This window comes from Lissotriton vulgaris, chromosome 6 (genome assembly GCF_964263255.1).
Source record: "Lissotriton vulgaris chromosome 6, aLisVul1.2, whole genome shotgun sequence".
Taxonomy (NCBI): domain Eukaryota; kingdom Metazoa; phylum Chordata; class Amphibia; order Caudata; family Salamandridae; genus Lissotriton; species Lissotriton vulgaris.
The window spans coordinates 287,444,326-287,462,943 of record NC_141694.1 but is presented as its reverse complement, the minus strand read 5'-3'; the positions used below and the strand labels follow the sequence as shown (position 1 = coordinate 287,462,943).

Below are 18,618 nucleotides of genomic sequence, written 5' to 3'. Positions count from 1 at the left end.
TTACAATGATTCTTTAGTATCGCGCCTTCCGCCATATTTTATGGTTATTACTAAGTATGATTCATGCTGCTATGCTCATTCACAAGTTGCAAATACCTTCCTGCAACTGATTACTACTGCAGTGAGCCTGAGAGCTACATTTAATAGGTCTCACCGTTTTCTGTATACTTTTGTGAGAGACTGTTCTATTTCCTTGTCACTATTTCGTTCCATACTTCGTCTTTTGTTTCTAAAATTCTGGTACATTTCCTGTTTGTCTCCAATGCCGTCGTTTTGTTTAGTCTGCAAATTCTTCTTTCAAAGAGATCTTTTAAAAGTTTACATCATAAAAACGTCTCGCAAAACATAATTTCAGGCCGCCTGTCACATTACACAGTAGGAGGCACTTTAAATATAGAATTGAGTATGCCCCCGGAATCCCGCCGCGGCCGCCCCGGAAGTCAGGCACGGTCGCCTGTGACGGGGGCGGGGCCACGTCCAGACCGGAAGAGGAGGCAGGCGGAGTGAAATGCGTCTCGCGCCCGGGGCTCCTGTGAGCGGTGTGGAGCCCCGGGGCCGCGCCAGCAGGAGGTTGGGCGCCGCGTGCTGAGCAGAGTCCCCGACATTGGCCAGGTAAGTTCCCAAAGGCTGGGGGGGCTTGGTGCACTTGTGTGTGTGTGCGTGTATGCTCGTGTGTGTATGTATGTGTGCGACGGTGACGGCGGGGGAGGGAGGGGGGGCCTCGGTGCACTTGTGTGTGTGCGCATGTGTGTGTATGTGTCAGGGGTGGTGTCTCTGTATGTATGTATGTGCGTGCGTGCATGGGCGCTTGTGTGTGTGTATGCGCATGCGTGTGTGGTGCTTGAGCTTCCCAGGAGACAGCGCCTGGCCACAGCGCGCGTTCCAGTTACAAATCGCCTCGAAGGATGCGCGGGGCCGAAACTGTCTCCTGGGAAGCATAGTCGCTGACAAAAGATCTCGGCGGAGACGCGCTTCCGCGCGTTGAGCCGAGACCTAAAAAGTGGTCTTGGCTAAGACAATGGTCTTCATGTAGTCAGCACGAGCGGCTAAGTAGCGGGTCTTATCAAGGGTGTTGTAAGTTCTTCTCCACTCTCGCTCCTTTTGCCGAACAATGAGTTTTTTTGCCCTAAGGTCGGGGGAGAACCATTTGTGGGCATCAGACTGATGAATGGTTTTACGTTTTTTCAGCGGGCGTGTGTGTCACAAGCAGCGTTAAGTCAGTTGGAGATGTTGGATACCGCTAGATTAAGGTCGGTGTTGAGGACAGGTGGGGAATTCTCTAGACTTTCCAAAAAGACTGGGGTATCCAGAGATCCCCATTTCCTGATGAATCCCTCCTTGGTAACTACGTTTCTAAAGCACAAACCTAGCCAAAGGGCAGCGGCCTGCCGTACATGGTCAAAGACAGCGAGTAAGATGAGAGGAAGCGGAGTTGTTGATGGTTAATGCATTATGATCTAGTATTCATTCAAGGAGTGACTCTCCAACCCTTTTCTAAATTGAGCAGCGTTGGGATGATCCTGATGGATACAGGGTGTTGTTGCAGATCTTGGGTGTACAGATGGAAAAGGCCTGCTGCCTTGTGTTTTTTTCTTTTTTACACTGCTTAATCTGCAGTTCGATAGTGTCTTAGCTGCAGGTGTGAAGATCCACCACAGATGGTTAACATATCTGCAAGAAAAGTGTGCTGGTCAGGATAGCTTTGTAAATAATGCAGCTGATTTGGAAGATGGTAAAGGGCTGGTAAGGGAAGCCAATTTAAGTCCAGCAGGCTGGGAATTATGCGATCATAACTCTTTAAGCGCTGGATAAGGTGTGCTCCAGCGTGTAGGATGCCCCAAAGGGGTGCCAGTGTGGAGTCATGGAGGCCATGGAATAGGGCATTATCACCACCCAGATGCAAGGGTATGATGACTCTACCAGAAGTTCTGAAGTCGTTTTGTGGAAGAAATAGTTTGACTTTCTTTCGAATAGAGAGCTGGTACCAGGTCCTCTCTATATTTTTTTGGGCAATGTGTCCCTTGAGGATGAGGTTGGTGTCCGGGGTGAATTCAAGAGACATAGCATACGAATAAAGTTGAGATTCTAAGCTATCAAGCTTCATGTAACTGAGCCAGGTTGTTTATTGTTCTTGGCAAACAACATGAACTCAGTCTTCATTGTAGCAAGCTTCGGATAGGAAATGAACATCCAGGTGTGGATGATGTGCAAGAGGTGTTTGAGGTTTGGATATCTGAAACAAATGAGAATTACAAGTAGAGCTGTGACTCATCAGCATATAAGTAAATCTTGATTCAGTTATCTGCGAATAGAGCACCAATTGACCTCCATGTGTAGCTTTAAGCAACAGGAGACAGAATGGAGGACTGGGGTTCTTCACAGGTGATAGGGATAGTTTGTTTCCTAGCTCTGCCTATGGGCACAAAGTGGTGTCAGTTGGAAAGTAAGGAGAAGAATCAGTGAAGGACATGGTCAGTGAACCTCAGTCTTGACTGCAGGCTGTCTAGGAGGGTGGGATGGTTCACTCTTTAAAATAAAAAAATTAAAAGAACATTTTGCATAATAGTAAATGTCTTCCACCAGTGACCAGTGCACATCAGACACCATTGGTAACTAATTCATTACATCCTTAATAACTGTATCCCTTTTTCCAATGTTCTCCTCCTCACTCCCCCCTCACACTCCTCTTGCTGCAAAGGTTCATCATAGGTACATTGCTCCTATCCTACAATCAACAGATCAAGCAATCTTAGGTGATACTTCTTTATTCAAGATAACAGTCCTCATGGTGCGTCCACAATCTAGAACACACACAAACTTTTTGAGCACCAAAGCAATATTGTGCAAGTATCCCCAACTTTCACAACCCCTTTTTTCATTCCATGCTAACTTTTTCACTCCCAATAAGGAACAAATCCACACCCATCAGGTTTCCATTGTGGGAACATTGGATTTACCACCACAGTGCTATTGTGCCTTGTTTGGCTACGAAACGTAGGGTAGAAATCAATTTGCATTTACTGGTTTGTAGTGGGTATAGTATATATACCATTCCATGGGCAGGCTAGAATGATCATCTCTGGGCAGCCATCCTTCTCACTTCTTATATTCTGCATAATAGCACTTATTATATTCTCTTAGTAACTTGTTAGTATACAAGTAATATTCTATAACTTACGACAACCTCTCCAGCATCCGCCAGATCTGTGCAGGTATACTATATGCAGTTTTTCAGGAGTTGAATTGCAGCGTAAAGTATCTTAAAATGTTTAGCTCACAAAATTAGTATTTGCTATGAAGATTTCTGCCCTGTGGACTTCATCTAAATGCAAGTATAGATCTTTTTCCACATGTCTTTACAGGCAATTCTGCTGCCTTTGTTTTTTGTTTGGATGACTTGATCTAGAACAGCGATAGCATGTTTCATGTCTGAGAGTGTCTCGAGGCCCTTGTTTGACTGAGTGTTGGAGGCACCTACGTTGTAATTATGTATAGCCCTTGGTCAAGAAATAGCTCTTTTTGTAATTTGGTGTAAGGCCATACTACTTCTTACTGTCCACAGAACGTTTACTCTGACTGCCGAAACACAGATCTACTAGCCTGATGCACAAGCTCATAGCATTTCTTGAAGGCAGCTGTTCATATATCTAGAGTAAAATCAGTATTGCTCCATAAAGGCATATAGGGGAACAAGTATGTTCTTAAGTTCCCTCAGTTATTTAATGGTGCCCAAGAACTCATTACTGTAAACACTATTGGTGTCTGATATTCACTGAAAAAAACAAGGGTTACTGGGACATCATAGTGAATCTCAGATTTCACTTGCACAAAACCAGTGAAATTCAGCAGTTACCTGAGCTAACTATAACTTACGCCCCCACAATGCACGGCTTATGACCTCATATGTTGCGTTACTCATGACATGTTCAGTAACATCAATGATGATATCTCAATTTACATCACTGATGACGTCACCCACAGAACCCCTACCATACCACTCACACCCCCATAGTAACTCTCATACACCCACTCCCACACAACCCCTCACATACCCATTCACAGACCCATACCAGTACTCACACAACCAATCACTCATCCATAGAGCCACTCACATATCCGCTCACTCATACTGCCACTCACATACCCACTAACTCACCCATACAGCCACTCATGTGCCCACTCTGGGGCCCTGGACAGCTCGGTATGTTGCTGACTGGTTGTGTGACGTGTGCAGCAGCAGCCTATATGTAGCTGGGAATTGTTTTTGGTATTTTACTTCTTCACTTTACTTCGCCTAGGAGGTTATGGCGGTTTTATACCTGTTGCTCTTTATTAGCGTTTCTCTTGTCCTTCATGCGACTCCTCGCGCCTAAGATGGATTGTGTCCTCTAGTTTTTCAAACTGTTGAACTGGAATTGTGTTCAGTTACAGCTCGAGCTTGAGGCTTCACTTGTTTTTTCTTCAACAGTCAAGTGCCTTAGGTTCTGTGGCTTTCGTTTGACACACTTATTTTCCTGTCGTCTTCTCAGTTTTTGCTTATGAGTTGGGGGATCTATGCCATTTCTCGCTCTTTTCTCCTCTTTGTGCCCGCAGTGACTTTGCGATTCTGGTCATGCCATGTCTGGTGAGGCAGGATTGCCACAATGTTGTAATGAAGGGAAGCGACAATGAGGTAATGACAATTAATTAAGTCTACTATAAACAAGCACTGGCAAAGCTAATTGATTGTGTCTGTTTAATATAAAGGTTAAGGAGGCTGACTAGCATTGCCAATCCTTGTTGATACCGTTGAGGTTGGAATTGTATGATGGAAGGTCGTGGCTCAGCCCTAGACATTCTGAGACAGGACTCCACAGTATGAGACAAATTAAAGACACAATTCTGGATCAATTGGCAACAGTTTTCTACCAGAGAAGTGAATGGGTGTCTTTCAGAGCCAGGCTGATCTTGTCAATCACTAGGGCTTAAAGTCGTAAAGTTCACCACAGGGGGGAAGTGAGGCAAGGAATGACTGCCACCAACCACATCCCGGAATTATTTCTGAACAGGCAAGTTATGATAATCTAAAGGAGCCGGCACGCACATCAACAGCCACAACGAGTAAAATATCATTTCTTAACAGTGCACACACTCAGCAGAACACGTTTTTGCATAATTACCTTGCAAGAACCAGGTGCCAGTTGATCTGCTTACTGACAAGGCGGACAAGTCCGGGTGGGAGCGAGAATTTTGCAGGACTAGATTTAGGAGAAAAAAAATCAAGCGTTAAAAATCAAGCGTTAGGATATAAAACAAACATGTCAAAATAAAATCCATTGTATTTAAGTTCGGAAAGACATCTGTTGCGCGAGGTGATGCGGTACAATAACCTGGATAACAGTAGCCCAGTTTAGAGCTTTGCTTTCAAGGCCATTAAACCTCGCTAGAATAATGTCGTGCAGCAAGAGCTCTACCGGACAGCAGCGACACGCAGAGCGCTGACGGATGGGGTCATTAGCCGGCCCATAAAAAAGATAATCTTTAAGGCTCATTGGTGCAAGCCTACGGGGTGAGGAACTAAATCATCAGAATGACATCACAGGCACGGTAAAAACCTCCACCGCGCCACGGAGGACGCTGATGAGATTTTAATATTTAATTAAGCCCCGGAATGGAATGTGCTGAGCAATCATAGAAAAGCACAGCGCGTAATTACCACTCCAGCGAGGGTGAGGGATGGCTCGCGCGGCTGCGGGGAGCCGTGCCCGTCGACGAGTCAATGGCTCCTTGGCGCGCCTATAGGTGCGGGGAGAGGCGCGTGCCGCAGATGGCGTCGCCTGACAGCCATCTGCAATCAGCAGGAAGAAGGCCTAGCTCACTGGGAGCAGGTGGCAGGTAGGGAAGCTCTCTCGACTTAGCCGCCTTTTATTATCAGCGGCACCTTCTGCTGAAAAAATGAACGGCCTTGAAATATTCAGACACCGGGTACTTCAGTATTTACGCCTTTAGGTAACTATTTAATGATCTGAGCAGTGGCTTTTCGAACAAAACAGCATCGGTACACTAGGAGGCTAAGTGCGTCACCATGATGGAACCATGGTGGGCGGTTGAGAAGACAACAGGCACTGACGCAATAACTTTAAGATACATTTACAGGTGTGCACCTAATAGGCAAGCCGGGAAACGGCTCAGTGTGCAATAAAAAAAATAATGCAAACGAGCAAAAGATACGGTGCAGTACTCAAATGTGTATAGTCACTGCCATGGCTCAGCTGCTCTTTACAACCGCGCCGCCTGCACTCTTCCATAAACTGCTGGGATGAGACAGTTTTATATGTTCTGCGTCATCCATAAGACATGGGCGCACAGATGTTCGGAATGAATACTAAGTCACATTAAGCACCGGCCACGCAATATTTTAACAGAAAAAGCCAGTATCACCATAAGGCTGTTCTACCTCAAGCGCAGCAGGGATGAAAATAAATGTCACACTTTGCACCCGATCATGATCTTTGCCCAGATGGTTATACCCTCCCTCACCAAGGCAGACTTCACAAAAATGGAGGCATGGTCGGTACAAACAAAAAAAAAAAAGTAGAATTGGGTTTTAGCTGACTCTCCCTCCCACTTGGTTGCTACGAAATTCTCACAACAACCATCAAACGAAATCAAAACAACCCATCTGCTTTTATATCGTCCTCTGCCGTCGAGTACAAAATGATGCCTTCACCGACTACTTCATCCACTGCACACTTCCATGATGACTCGCTATTCAAATTAACATTGCACTTGGAAAATTCAATATCGTAACATCAACACACACCCACAGCCATTAAAGCCAAAATATATCTGCATGTTTAAATTTTTTTTTTTATTTAACAGTGAAATATTTACAGGCGCAGGTAATGCAACCATCACATATGTTTAATGAGGTGTACATCAAACTCTGTTACTATTTAATAGCACTACAACAGTGGTCATCATTCGAGCAGTGTCATGAATCAGTTACATTCAAACATATGAAAATAACAGCCGTGTCGTGTTTTATCAATACATCACCATAGAAGGACAAAATGCGGGGTGATGTACAGGAAAAGTAATGTAATATGCAACATCATATAAGATATGCACAGCCTACGAATAGCAAATTTCCATCAGTTGTTGGAAAATGTGATGGAAGTGGCCGCAGTGTGAGTGAGTGTAAGAGATGCCTCTTTCCCAGCTAGGAAATTTACCCGCAAGGTATGGGCCATCTGTGGGAACTGCAGTTTGGCACAGTGGACTCATGTGAGAACCCCAGAGAATATGGCAGTATTCTTCTCAATTCAAATTGGTTCTTACCAATGAATGTGTACTTGGCTGAGCTGAACTACAAATGGGCAAAATGCAAGCAAACAAGGTCTACTCCACAGTTTCAAATGCTACAATAGAGGGTCTGCTCAGGTGAATCAGTGAGGTGTACGGAGACCTCATTAGAGGCGTCCCAGCGCTAGGGAACCGGTGTCCGCCGGCTTCAATGCAGTTATCAAATCGGCCGATTTTAAGCTATTAGGTTTGGAAATAACAATGCCTAGTATTTATTTTTTTAAACCCAAAACATAAATAGAAGGCATTGTCATTTACAATGCCAATAGCTCAAAATCGTGTCAATGCGAGACCTATTGCATTGCAAATGCTTGTTTTAGTACTTGTGCCCTGATCAGGACAGAGGGAAAATATGCTCAACATCTCTAACATCTTCGGTCCCGCCCGGCCCAGGTTCTCTAGATTCCCAGGAAGCCGCTCTTGTCAAATGGCTGGAGTCCGCCAGCGACAAGGTCGCCCCCCTTAAGTCTATCAGAACTAAGCGCCCTCACGACACACATCGCTGGTTTTCAGACAGCCTTAAAACCCTAAAACTGGGACTTCGCCAAGCCGAGCGTCGCTGGCGCAGAAACTACGACCCCTCAGAAAAATCCCACTTCCTAAAATTATCCGGAGAATATAAACAAGCAATTTCAGTTGCCAAAACTGCTTACTTCTCCTCTAAAATTCTCAACTCCGCGCAAAAATCTAAGGACATCTTTGCTATTGTGGAGGAGCTCTCACACCCGGATAGGGTGACTATCAAACCCCTCCCTTCTCAAGCACTTGCGACTCCCTTAATTGTTTTTTCATAGACAAAATCAGCAAAATCAAAAACAGTATCTCCTCTGGGGTCCCGGCGATGTCCCTCCCAGAGGCCGCCTCCTTTCTTAACTCCCGCTCCCTGACCCAGCTTCCTCCTATACCCGAAGAAGACTTCCTCTCCCTGCTCAACAAAGTCTCACCTGGTTCCCCCACAGACTGCTGCCCTCCGGCAATTCTCCGGACCGCTTTTTCGGCCTGTCCTGGCCCTCCACTGGCCCTCCTGAACAACTCTCTCCTGCTCGGCGAGGTCCCCAGTCAGTTCAAGAACGCTGAAGTGGTCCCTATATTAAAAAAAACCAACGCCGACCCCACGGTTTTGGGCAACTTCCGCCCCATCTCCCTTCTTCCTTACCTGAGCAAGGTACTTGAGACACATGTGACCAGCGTCCTCAGCTCCTTTATTGAGGACTCCAACTTTCTAGACTCCCAGCAAGCTGGGTTTAGACCTGCCCACTCGACAGAGGCGGTCATCCTCTCTGTTATGGAGGAACTTCGAAGAGGCGCTGACTCCAACATCAGTCAGGCCTCGGTGCTCTTAGATCTGTCAGCGGCCTTCGACACGGTCGACCACACCATCTTAGTCGACCGTGTCAAAGAGGCAGGCATCAGTGGGATGGCCCTTAACTGGGTTCGTTCCTTCCTGGCGGACCGCCATCAATCGGTCAGTCTTTCCCAGTTTACGGCAAACAGGACGAGGGTCACCTGCGGTGTTCCGCAGGGTTCATCCCTGTCACCCCTTCTTTTTAACCTATACCTCACCCCCCTGATCCGCTCCCTCCGCGGTAGGAATGTCACTGCATTTAAATATGCAGATGACATTCAGCTCGTCTTCAATCTCGACTCCTCGGATGAAACGGCTCAAGATTTCCAGTCCACCCTCTGCCACATCAGTAATTGGAAGAGCACTCACCATCTTAAACTCAATCCGGACAAGACGGAGCTCGTTCTTGTCGGAGGCCCATCCAATCCCTGGAATTCCACCTTCTGGCCCCTTTCCCTCGCCCCCCCCCCCCCCCATCCTGCTGACAAAGTGAAAAGCCTGGGGGTTTACATCTCCCAAGACCTCTCAATGAAGCACCAGGTCAGCGCTACTGTGTCCTCCTGCTTTTTTCAGCTTCGGAAGATTCGGAAAATAGCCCACTTTTTGACCACTGAAGCCCTCACCCTGGCACTGCTGGCTTTAGTCATCTCTCGGATCGACTACGCCAATGCCCTATACGCTGGCATCCCACAATACCAAATTAACAGATTGCAGCTGATACAGAATCAGGCAGCTCGCCTTATCTACCACCAACCAAAACATCACCACGTCCGTCCTCTCCTCAAGGCCCTTCACTGGCTTCCCGTTTCGGAGCGCTGCAAATTCAAACTGGGCTGCCTGACTCATAAATCTTTGGCCGGCACCGGTCCCTCCTTTATTTCCTCTCTTCTGCACCCTTATACTCCCTCCAGGCACCTCCGCTCCTCTCACCTTGCGCTCCTTCAGACACCCCGTTTCAGGCGCAAAAAACACGGAGGTCTCAGATTCTCCTTTTTGGCACCCTCATTCTGGAACTCTCTGCCGCTGGAACTGAGACTCTCTTCCTCTCATCTTCACTTCAGGTCTCTCCTAAAAACCCACCTCTTCCGTAGCATTTACACATAAGCTCTTCTCTCCCCGCCTTCTGCCTCTCACCGAATAAAGTGAGCAGCGCCAAGAAACCGTCCGGTGAATGCCGTGCTTTATAAGTAATTTTTACATTACATTTACATTACACAAGATAGTTGAAGTGAAGACATGACAAGCCTCAAACAAACCTTAAGTTAAAATGAGAGGGCAATCAGGCTGAGAAGGGAAAATCTCCTCACCTTTCTTGCGCATTTCTGAAAAAGCTCTAAAAGGAGGAAGTTGAGAGGACATAAACCGAATTAGAAGCGAGAACAATCAATGCGCATTCATGCCAAAGGAACAGAGAGCATCTTAACAAGATGTCATTATGGGAAAAACGTTCAGTTAACAGATGTTCCTGAAAACAGAATTCATTATGACAGGAGAAATGCGTCGGTGGGAGCCTGTGAAGAACAATATTTACTCCGTTACAGCACAAGCCGCCCTGCTTTCCCTCGCTCAGCAAGAAGAACGTCAAAAGAGCTCTTATCAAAATTACAGTGCAAGCTCCTGACGACAGCTGCTTCCCGTCTCGTTCAAAGGCCCCTGCTATGCCTTTGAGACGACAAGGTGCACTCTGCCACTGGGTAAGCAGCACTTGTAATTCAGCAGTTGGCATCTCACGGCACTCTGCAAAAGACAATCTTCTCCAGTGACTGCGACTTCAGTGACATACACACGTCAGATCACACAAAAGCAGTACCGCGCACTGCAATGGTGGCGTGATGCAGGTCTCGGGAAGCCGCGTGCTCTGCCCTCAAGGGGCTGCTGTCACCTAGGGGCTCAGATCAAAGCTGATGAGCCTGACATACATTAGCCCCTTAAGTGCTAAGTGTTCCCTTCCCCACCCACACGGGTACCAAGCCATTTTTAGTTCGGGCTCAAAAGCGCAGCTATTGCTAAACATTATGTGATCAGCAAAAATGCCTTAAAGAAGCACTATCTATTGAACAAGATGTGCTGGCTCCGCCTACATGTTGCCGACCCCGAGTACAGCATTTGATTGGTTACAAGTAATGTGTTTTCGTCAAAAAAATGCTTGTTGCACTCCTATTGGTGCTTCTGGAGGGGTTTTTCTCCTTACCTAACATGGTAATTGTTGTATCCTGTCCAAACATACGTGTTAGCGTTCTACTGGAAACATAGTATCGGTGGAGTTTTTTTTGTTTTTGTTAAATGCTTGACATTTGTGCTTCTGCTTCACAAACCTGCAGCAGGCACAAGCAAACAGGTGCATCTGAGAACCCGTACCCCACCTGAGAAATGGTAACCTCATGCTGAAATGGTGGGCTCATGCTCATGGCTGCTCTAAGCCTGGGCAGAACTCCGCGAAGTGACAAAAAAAAAGGTGCCAAGCTACGCAGAGTAACACAAGCGGCAAAGTGGGTTACCTCACACCATTCACACCGAATTTTAGTGCCAGGTGTTTGTCCCGCGCTGTAAAATCAGCGCGAACAGCATCTTGTACAGTGCAAGAGGGTACTGCTTCTTTCTGCCACTCGAGTAGAAGTTCTAGTCAATCGGCGGCTTCCTCAAAGCGAATGGAAGGCTTCTCAATGCGAGCAATTGCAACCATCAGCGACCGGCCGCACTGAGAAATCTCGCTGTGAAGTGGTATAGCACTGGATTTTTCTCACTCACACTCACCAACATTACCATGTTTTTTGGAACTCCGCAAAACTTGAAAAACTACGCAAAAGCCGCAAACAGAGCGGAGTTCACCGCCCATGCTTAGGCTGCTACTTAAACAAGCGGAGCACCTAGTGACTAAAAATGCTATTGCAATAAACAGTGCCCGGCCCCTTCAACGATTCTCAGCTGGAGGCTCAGTGGGGTTTGAAGTAGGCACAATATTTCTTGAAGAAGGGATAGCGGTAGTGCCTGCCTGCGTGAGTCAAATCCTCGCACTAGTACACCTTGCTCTCCTGATATTGTTCTTGATGCCCACAGACAGAAACAAGGCTTCTGTTTGGCAGTGTCTGCCGATTTACACAATCCGTTCCTATATTTTTGTTAAAAAAAACAACAAAAAAGTTTTGAGGGATCTCAGTCAAGGTGCTTCAGCTCTTTAAAGAAAAAACACAAGAGCCAGCCGAGCAGGCTCACACTATGTTGTCGGAGGTTCGAATGTAGCTCGCCGAGTGACATCATTCTGTTACAAAACCGTAGGTTCAAACAATTATGACTTGGTGTTCTGTACTTTCATTTCAGCAGCAAAATATAAAGATAATATGTCACCCAGTGCCTAATTTGAGCCGGTGGGGCCACTAACACTTATTATTGGGGGCTGGCACGTATTTTTTTGCATCAGATTAACAGAGTGCAAGAGAGCGAAAAACACACAGATTGGAAAGACGGTGCTAGAGAAAGATGGCAAAACCGCCACAAAGGGAGAAAGCAGGAATTTGAAAGAGTAAAAACAAGCATTGGTAAATGAATTAGGTTTTGCCTATATGATTAACAATAAGCTGTTTGTGCAAGCGAAACCTAAAAACATAGATATCCGATCTGATATCCAATTTGACTACCAGTTCTGGATTCAGTACCCAAGCAACATAAATCCTGAAGAGAGAATATATGTAAGCGCAATTTTTATATTCATTTAACAAAATAACCAGTCAATGGCAGTGTTGTCTAGTTCTTCCAATATGGGGAGAGGGTACCATGAGATATTCACACCGGCTCATGCAGGCACACCAATATAACTGCCCAAAACAAAGTCATAAAATCTAGTTCAAGACCATAGGCCCACATAAAATATAGCGTGAGATCAAATGAATATTCCTCAGTGGTGTCGCAATGAAAAGATCAGGAATGCAACACAGTTGTTTCAATGCGTGGAGCCAGGGAAAGTAAACAAAAAAAGAAGTCCCAAACAACAGTGGATGGACAAAGTAATTCAACTACGGGAACTGAAAAGAGCCTCCTTTAAAGATGTATTAAATACAAGAGATTTCACAAGTACAGCGCAAGCATTCAGCAGGCGCAACCTAAAAAGGAGTAGGGAGTGCCTGTAGTGGATTAAAGACTACCAGCCTTGGTTATCAGCGCATCAATTTTCAATTACACAGGCTGCCTGCTTCTGTGCAGAGCTGCTGGCACTGGCACCTTTTCTTTTGCAAACTAAGCACCCAACACAGATGATGAAAAATATCCACAAAGAACAAAACACAGTAAGTAGGTGGTGTTTTGCCATGTTCCTCACCTGCATGATTTTCCACTCACTACATTATGGCGAGTTGTTCGCCTTACCTTCTTCAATGGCTGTTCCTTTCTCCAGACTGTTTTCTAAGAGGTTCGTTAGGGAAATGTATAAAAGGAGTAGGATGGTGAAGTATGATAGGAAGAAGAGGTGGTGCTGGTGAAGCAAAACAAGAATAAGGACATAATGTAGACAATGGCAGAAGAGAGAGGCAGAAGTGTGAGGAGGTGGGCTAAACCCGGAGCATGGAAAGACGAGTTATAGCCACACCTGAAATAGCTACTGAAGGTGAATTTACAGGTCAATCCACAAGGTTTGTCTCAGCAATTTTTTAAAATCTTTTTTGGGGTTTTTGCAAGCAAACAATTCAATTAAGGAGCGAGAGAGAGAGAGAGAGAGAGAGAGAGAGAGAGAGAGATAGAGAGAGATAGAGAGAGAGCGAGAGAGAGAGAGAGAGAGAGAGAGAGAGAAATGTAAAAATAAAAAAATAAAAACCAGTACATGGCACAGCAGGCAACGTAAATAGGCTGTGCACGGTACACATAAATGTGATAACGCTAAACTGTCACACGCCTTCGTACATCCCTACGCATATTCTCTTATCAATCCTCTTTAGAAACTGTTCCCTGCTCCACAACAGTTTCCTCCGGTTCCTGCTGCAGGCAAGCCTCCACCAGGTCCCACTCCATTCTACCCCCTTTCTCAATTCCGCAATATATACTAATCTATATCTCACCTCGCATTCTACTCATACCCATTTCACTAATTCCCAGAGCCACTGTTTCTTAGTTGGTGGTTGGTTAGTCTTCCATCATAATGCTATGCATTTCGTTTCCACTGCTAGAACCAGCTCTTATACCTTTTCTGCATATTTAGTGGATTTAGATCTGGTCACCAGGCCTAGAAGACATAGCCAGATCGTTGGCAATAGCAGCAGCTCAGTCAGTGCCCCAGCACCTGGATTACATTGTTCCAGAAGGCCCCCACTCCTGGGTTTGTACACCACATATGAAGATAGGTCCCAGTGCTCCTGTTTAGTCGGGTCTAATCTGTGCAGCCACTGCAGCGTGATGTAATCTCAGTGCTATTTACAAAAAGAGGGAAGAGGAGCACTCCAAGTTTAACACTATATTCAAAATTAATCTACTGTAAACTAAGGGTGCACACTGCTAACTGTGTTGGCTACACAGTATGTGAAAAGCTCAAGAGAAATGTAAGCGGGGCCTACATGCAGGATGCACTGTCCCTAGAGAATATTAATTCTCAACAAATTCATAGAATTTACGTACCTTAATATATAATCAATTAGCTGATCTTTAAACTCTCAAGTTTATCATAAAGAAAAATGTCATTCAAGAGGAATAACAATATGTTCATATAGTTTGATTCAATAACAAATGATTGTATGCATATGTATCACTTTACATTGTGTTTCCTATCTAGATACGTGTGATCATATTCCTATACATATAGCTATGCGTACAATGTAAAATCATTTCATATCTCAATAACAGAACTTGCGAAGAAGCGTCGCCCAATGCATTTTGGGAAGCCCTGTTCCCTTCTTCAGGGGCGAGTACCTGTAACCTGCTTCCTCCACATTAATAGTGAAAGTCCTCGTAAGTTCATAAACAAACGTGAATTCTAATGACCCTGTACTGAAAACTGTGCGTGCGCGATGTTCGTGAAAGTCCGTTCTGCGGTCAGTTCTCGCAACTCTGCACTAAAAGTGAACGGGCGTGGTGTTCATCAACATCCGATTTGAAGTCAATTCTATTAACACGGCCCTTTAATTGAACGTGAGAGGTTGACGTCTATTATCAGTACAGCAGCGAATTCTATGAACTTGGCACTGTTACTGAGTGAGCACGATGATCGAGAAGGACCATACAGTGGAAATTCTATTAAATAGGCACTGGAACTGAAGTGTGCACAGTGTTCCACTATTACAAATCCGCAGTTGGGTAGGTATATCTTAATACTTGCTGAACTAAGCAAAGATTGCTGTATTAATATAAGGCTGCCCAAGCCTTGCTAGCGGCCAATATTGGCTTCTAACAAGTTCCTGCTACACCCACGGTCAGTCCGAAAGACTTTATCTAGGTAGGAAACACAATTTAAAGTGATACATATGCATACAATCATTTGTTATTGAATCAAACTATATGAACATATTGTTATTCCTCTTGAATAACATTTTTCTTTCTGATAATAAACTTGAGAGTTTAAAGATCAGCTAATTGATTATATATTATTTAAGGTATGTAAATTGTATGAATTTGTTGAGAATTAATATTCTCTAGGGACAGTGCATCCTGCATGTAGGCCCCGCTTACATTTCTCTTGAGTAATCTCAGTGCTCCCACTTGTAGTCTATTAACTTTGGTTTGTCTCGGCAACTTAACTGGTGAGGGTGCATGAGGCCCATACCAGGAGGTGATTAACCAAGGTGTATGGGGACAAACTCCTGATCACTGCAGGTACCACTGTACTCAAGAGAATTTGATATGAGATACTGCAGCGTCTATATGGATTTAAGTATCAGAGATTGGTAACTGAGTGGATTGCCATACTCCAGAGCCTAAGAGTATAATGCAGGGCCTGCTCTAATCCCTCATCCTTGAAGGTAGAAAAAGTAAGCTAAATCACATCCAAGTCCCTGAGAGGGGATACTGCAAGGAATGCCCTACAAAGAACCCCAATAAAGGCATACAGCAGGGCCAGCCAACATCCTACACTTCAGAGAGGAGACACTTTAGGAAAAGCCTCACTCACTATTACCTTCCGTGGAGATATTGCAGGGCCTGCTGTACAGAACATCCTCAGAACAAATTCTGCAGGGCCTGCCATGCTGTTGTGCCTCAGAGGAAATATTGTAGAAAAATCTGTCCACCTGAGCTTTAGAGGGTATACTACAAGGCCTGCATACACCTGACCCTCAGATGGATACTGCAGTGCTTTTACACTACAGAGTATCCAAGATAGGACACAGAGTGTCTTTCCATACAGCTGAGCCTAGAAGGGGGATACTGCAGAGACTGCCCTACTCACAAGCATGTAAGAGGGTATTGCAGGAAGAGTCTTATCCCTGACCTTCCTGGTCTGCCACATTCCTTGGCAAGGGAGGGGATACAGTAGAAATAACTGTACTGCCAAGCTGCAAATGGGATATTACAGGGCATACCATATCATACTCCTGAGCCTCAGAAAAAACAGTAGGAAAAGCCATATCCCTGAGCCTCAGACAGGATAGTGCAAAGCCTTGAGTCTGTGGTAAGTTCAAGGTGAGCGGCGTGCACTTGTGAGTCAGGGGGAGTATACAATTAGTGGGGTGCAGAATAGCGAGCAGTGCACCAGAGTGCTGTGCAACAAAGCGCGTTTTCTTTTTCTAAAAATGTCTTAAAAATGTTTACTCTGCTAAGATCGACCCTTCCCAGCTTTCAAGAATACGTAGTTGTAAAATACATTTTTAAAAATCATCATAGTTTTTGCAATTTTCTAAGAGAGAATTAATATTTCCTATTTTAGCGGTTTCTGCCTAACTGCAGTTTTCGGGAGAAAGTGGTTTGAAAATAACTAATGAACCCGAAAAGCTGTACCTTTCTAAAAAAAATTAGACAACATTGGGAATTCAGCAAGGCATTGTCGTGGCTTGTTCGCGATTTTCTTAAACTAACTAATCATTGAAATCAAGAAAGTGAGTAGAGAAAAATAGAAATATGTGACAATGTGTTCATATATTTTTTTTTGCCCCAGTGCTAATTTACAAATGTAATATACGGTTATGTATGACTGATTCTTCAGGTCGCAGGGATATAGTGTTCGTTTGTTTTCCAAAAACACACAATACCCAGAGCCATCAAGTGAGCTGCAGATTATTTTTCATTGTGTAAAAAGACAATGCATCAATTCATAAAGTAAAATCGCACGAATGCTACATGGGTACAAAAGTAAGTTATGCATTTGTGAAATGAGGCATAGAATCTTAGTTTAGAAAAAGTGGTTATTCGTGAGACTGCTAATTTATAGTTAAGCATAATATCACGTGATTCTGAGAGTGTTTTGCAAAATGTGATCTTCCTTGCATATTGACTACATTTGTTAAGCACAAATGCAGAAAAATGTAATAGCTAATAAATGTTCCACTATTCCATATTCCCACAATTCTCTTGATAAAAAAAGGGTTGCTCACTTGCATGGGTAGGCCCATCACCTACCAAAGTAAAAAGCCCCGAAATGCAACATGGAGACATCAAAACTTCGATTGTTTGAAGTCAACGTGGTCTTCACAAGGTTATAGTTTTTGTCCATTCCTATGATATGTATCTGGCAGACTAATTCATGGGTCAGTGCTTTTATTGATAAAAGTGTGGAACCTCAGCATCGGAATGCTTTGAGCATTTGCTGGAAGTAAACAAGATGTCTTACCTAAACAAGGGGCTAAATAATGTTTTCTATCATACTCTATAATTTTTGCATGCCATTCGGAGTCAGAACATGTGCTGGTATTCACGCAAGCCAAACAACCCTGGATTCCCTTGGGTCTCTAGGTTTCAGAAATACCCAGGCTGATAGGGTTGCCTGGGTCCCAGCCAACCCAAAGCTCGAATACTGCAGCAGGCCAACCCAGACCGAAACTTTTCAACTATTCCCCATGGAAAAAGAGGGATAAGAGGCTATTTTTAGGAATCCTTTTGACACTAGTATGTAATGTATTGTGAGACATAGTGCTGGGATCTAAGCAAGTCACACCACTCTGGCTTTTCCTGGGTCTATAGTTTTCAGAAAAGCCCATGGTTGTTAGGAATTTTTGGAGACTGGCCGACCCACACCTAAACACTGCAGCCATTCCCCATGGCAAGTGAATTGAATTTTGAAATTTTAATTTAGGCATAGTTTTGATATATGGGTGTCCTAGGGGGGGAAATCCTCTATTCTCCCTACACCTCAGGGGGAGAAATGTTTGATTGGGAGGTAGCCCAGTGCCCAGATGGTCTGGCTCCCACAACATTACTTTACTCAGAATTTCCCCGAGAGAACCAGGGAAAAAATTGTCGCCCCTGTGGGCAGATTTGTGGTTAGAGCTTCAACCTGCCATCCGAGAGGGGGGGAAAACTGCATGGGGCCCGAGGAATTAGGAGGCTGTCTGATGCCAGAAAGGGATTGACCCTTCCATCCCACATTTATTTAAAAAAAAAAATTGTTTTCGTCCTGTTGGGTTTCATGGGCTTTCTTACCTCTTGGGTGGGGGTGGTGGTGGGGGTGGGTTGTTGCATTTACCCTCTATGTATTCACTCCAGGGAAGGCAACAAGCCTACACGCCTGTCCTGGCACTGGCTACACCACCCACATTCGAACACCAAGCAGCCAAGGTGTGGTGGAGGGGGGATTCAGTTGCCTACTTCCTGCACCATTTGGCAAGAACGATTACAAGACTCCAGGCACTAGTCCCTAAAAGATGAATGGGGAGGCCACATTTGAAGGGGGGTGGGGGGAGGTTACCCAGTATCTGCAGGGCTATATGTTCAAACTAGGCTCAAAAGATCAAAATTACCTCTCACGTGTCCTAGGGATGGCTGTAGTATTTAAGCTCTGAGCCCAAGAGGTGGGTGGGGGGTAT

General features: G+C 44.9%; 1 protein-coding gene across 1 annotated transcript in view; it reads right to left on the bottom strand.

Moving 5' to 3' along the window:
• LOC147707146 (NBAS subunit of NRZ tethering complex-like) overlaps positions 1 to 18,618 on the bottom strand; it is a 167,511-nt gene that overhangs the window by 28,865 nt on the left and 120,028 nt on the right. The window contains exon 4 of the mRNA XM_086925628.1: positions 5,160 to 5,237. Coding sequence (XP_086781754.1) covers positions 5,160 to 5,237 — 78 coding nt within the window. The remainder of the gene's footprint in view (positions 1 to 5,159; positions 5,238 to 18,618) is intronic.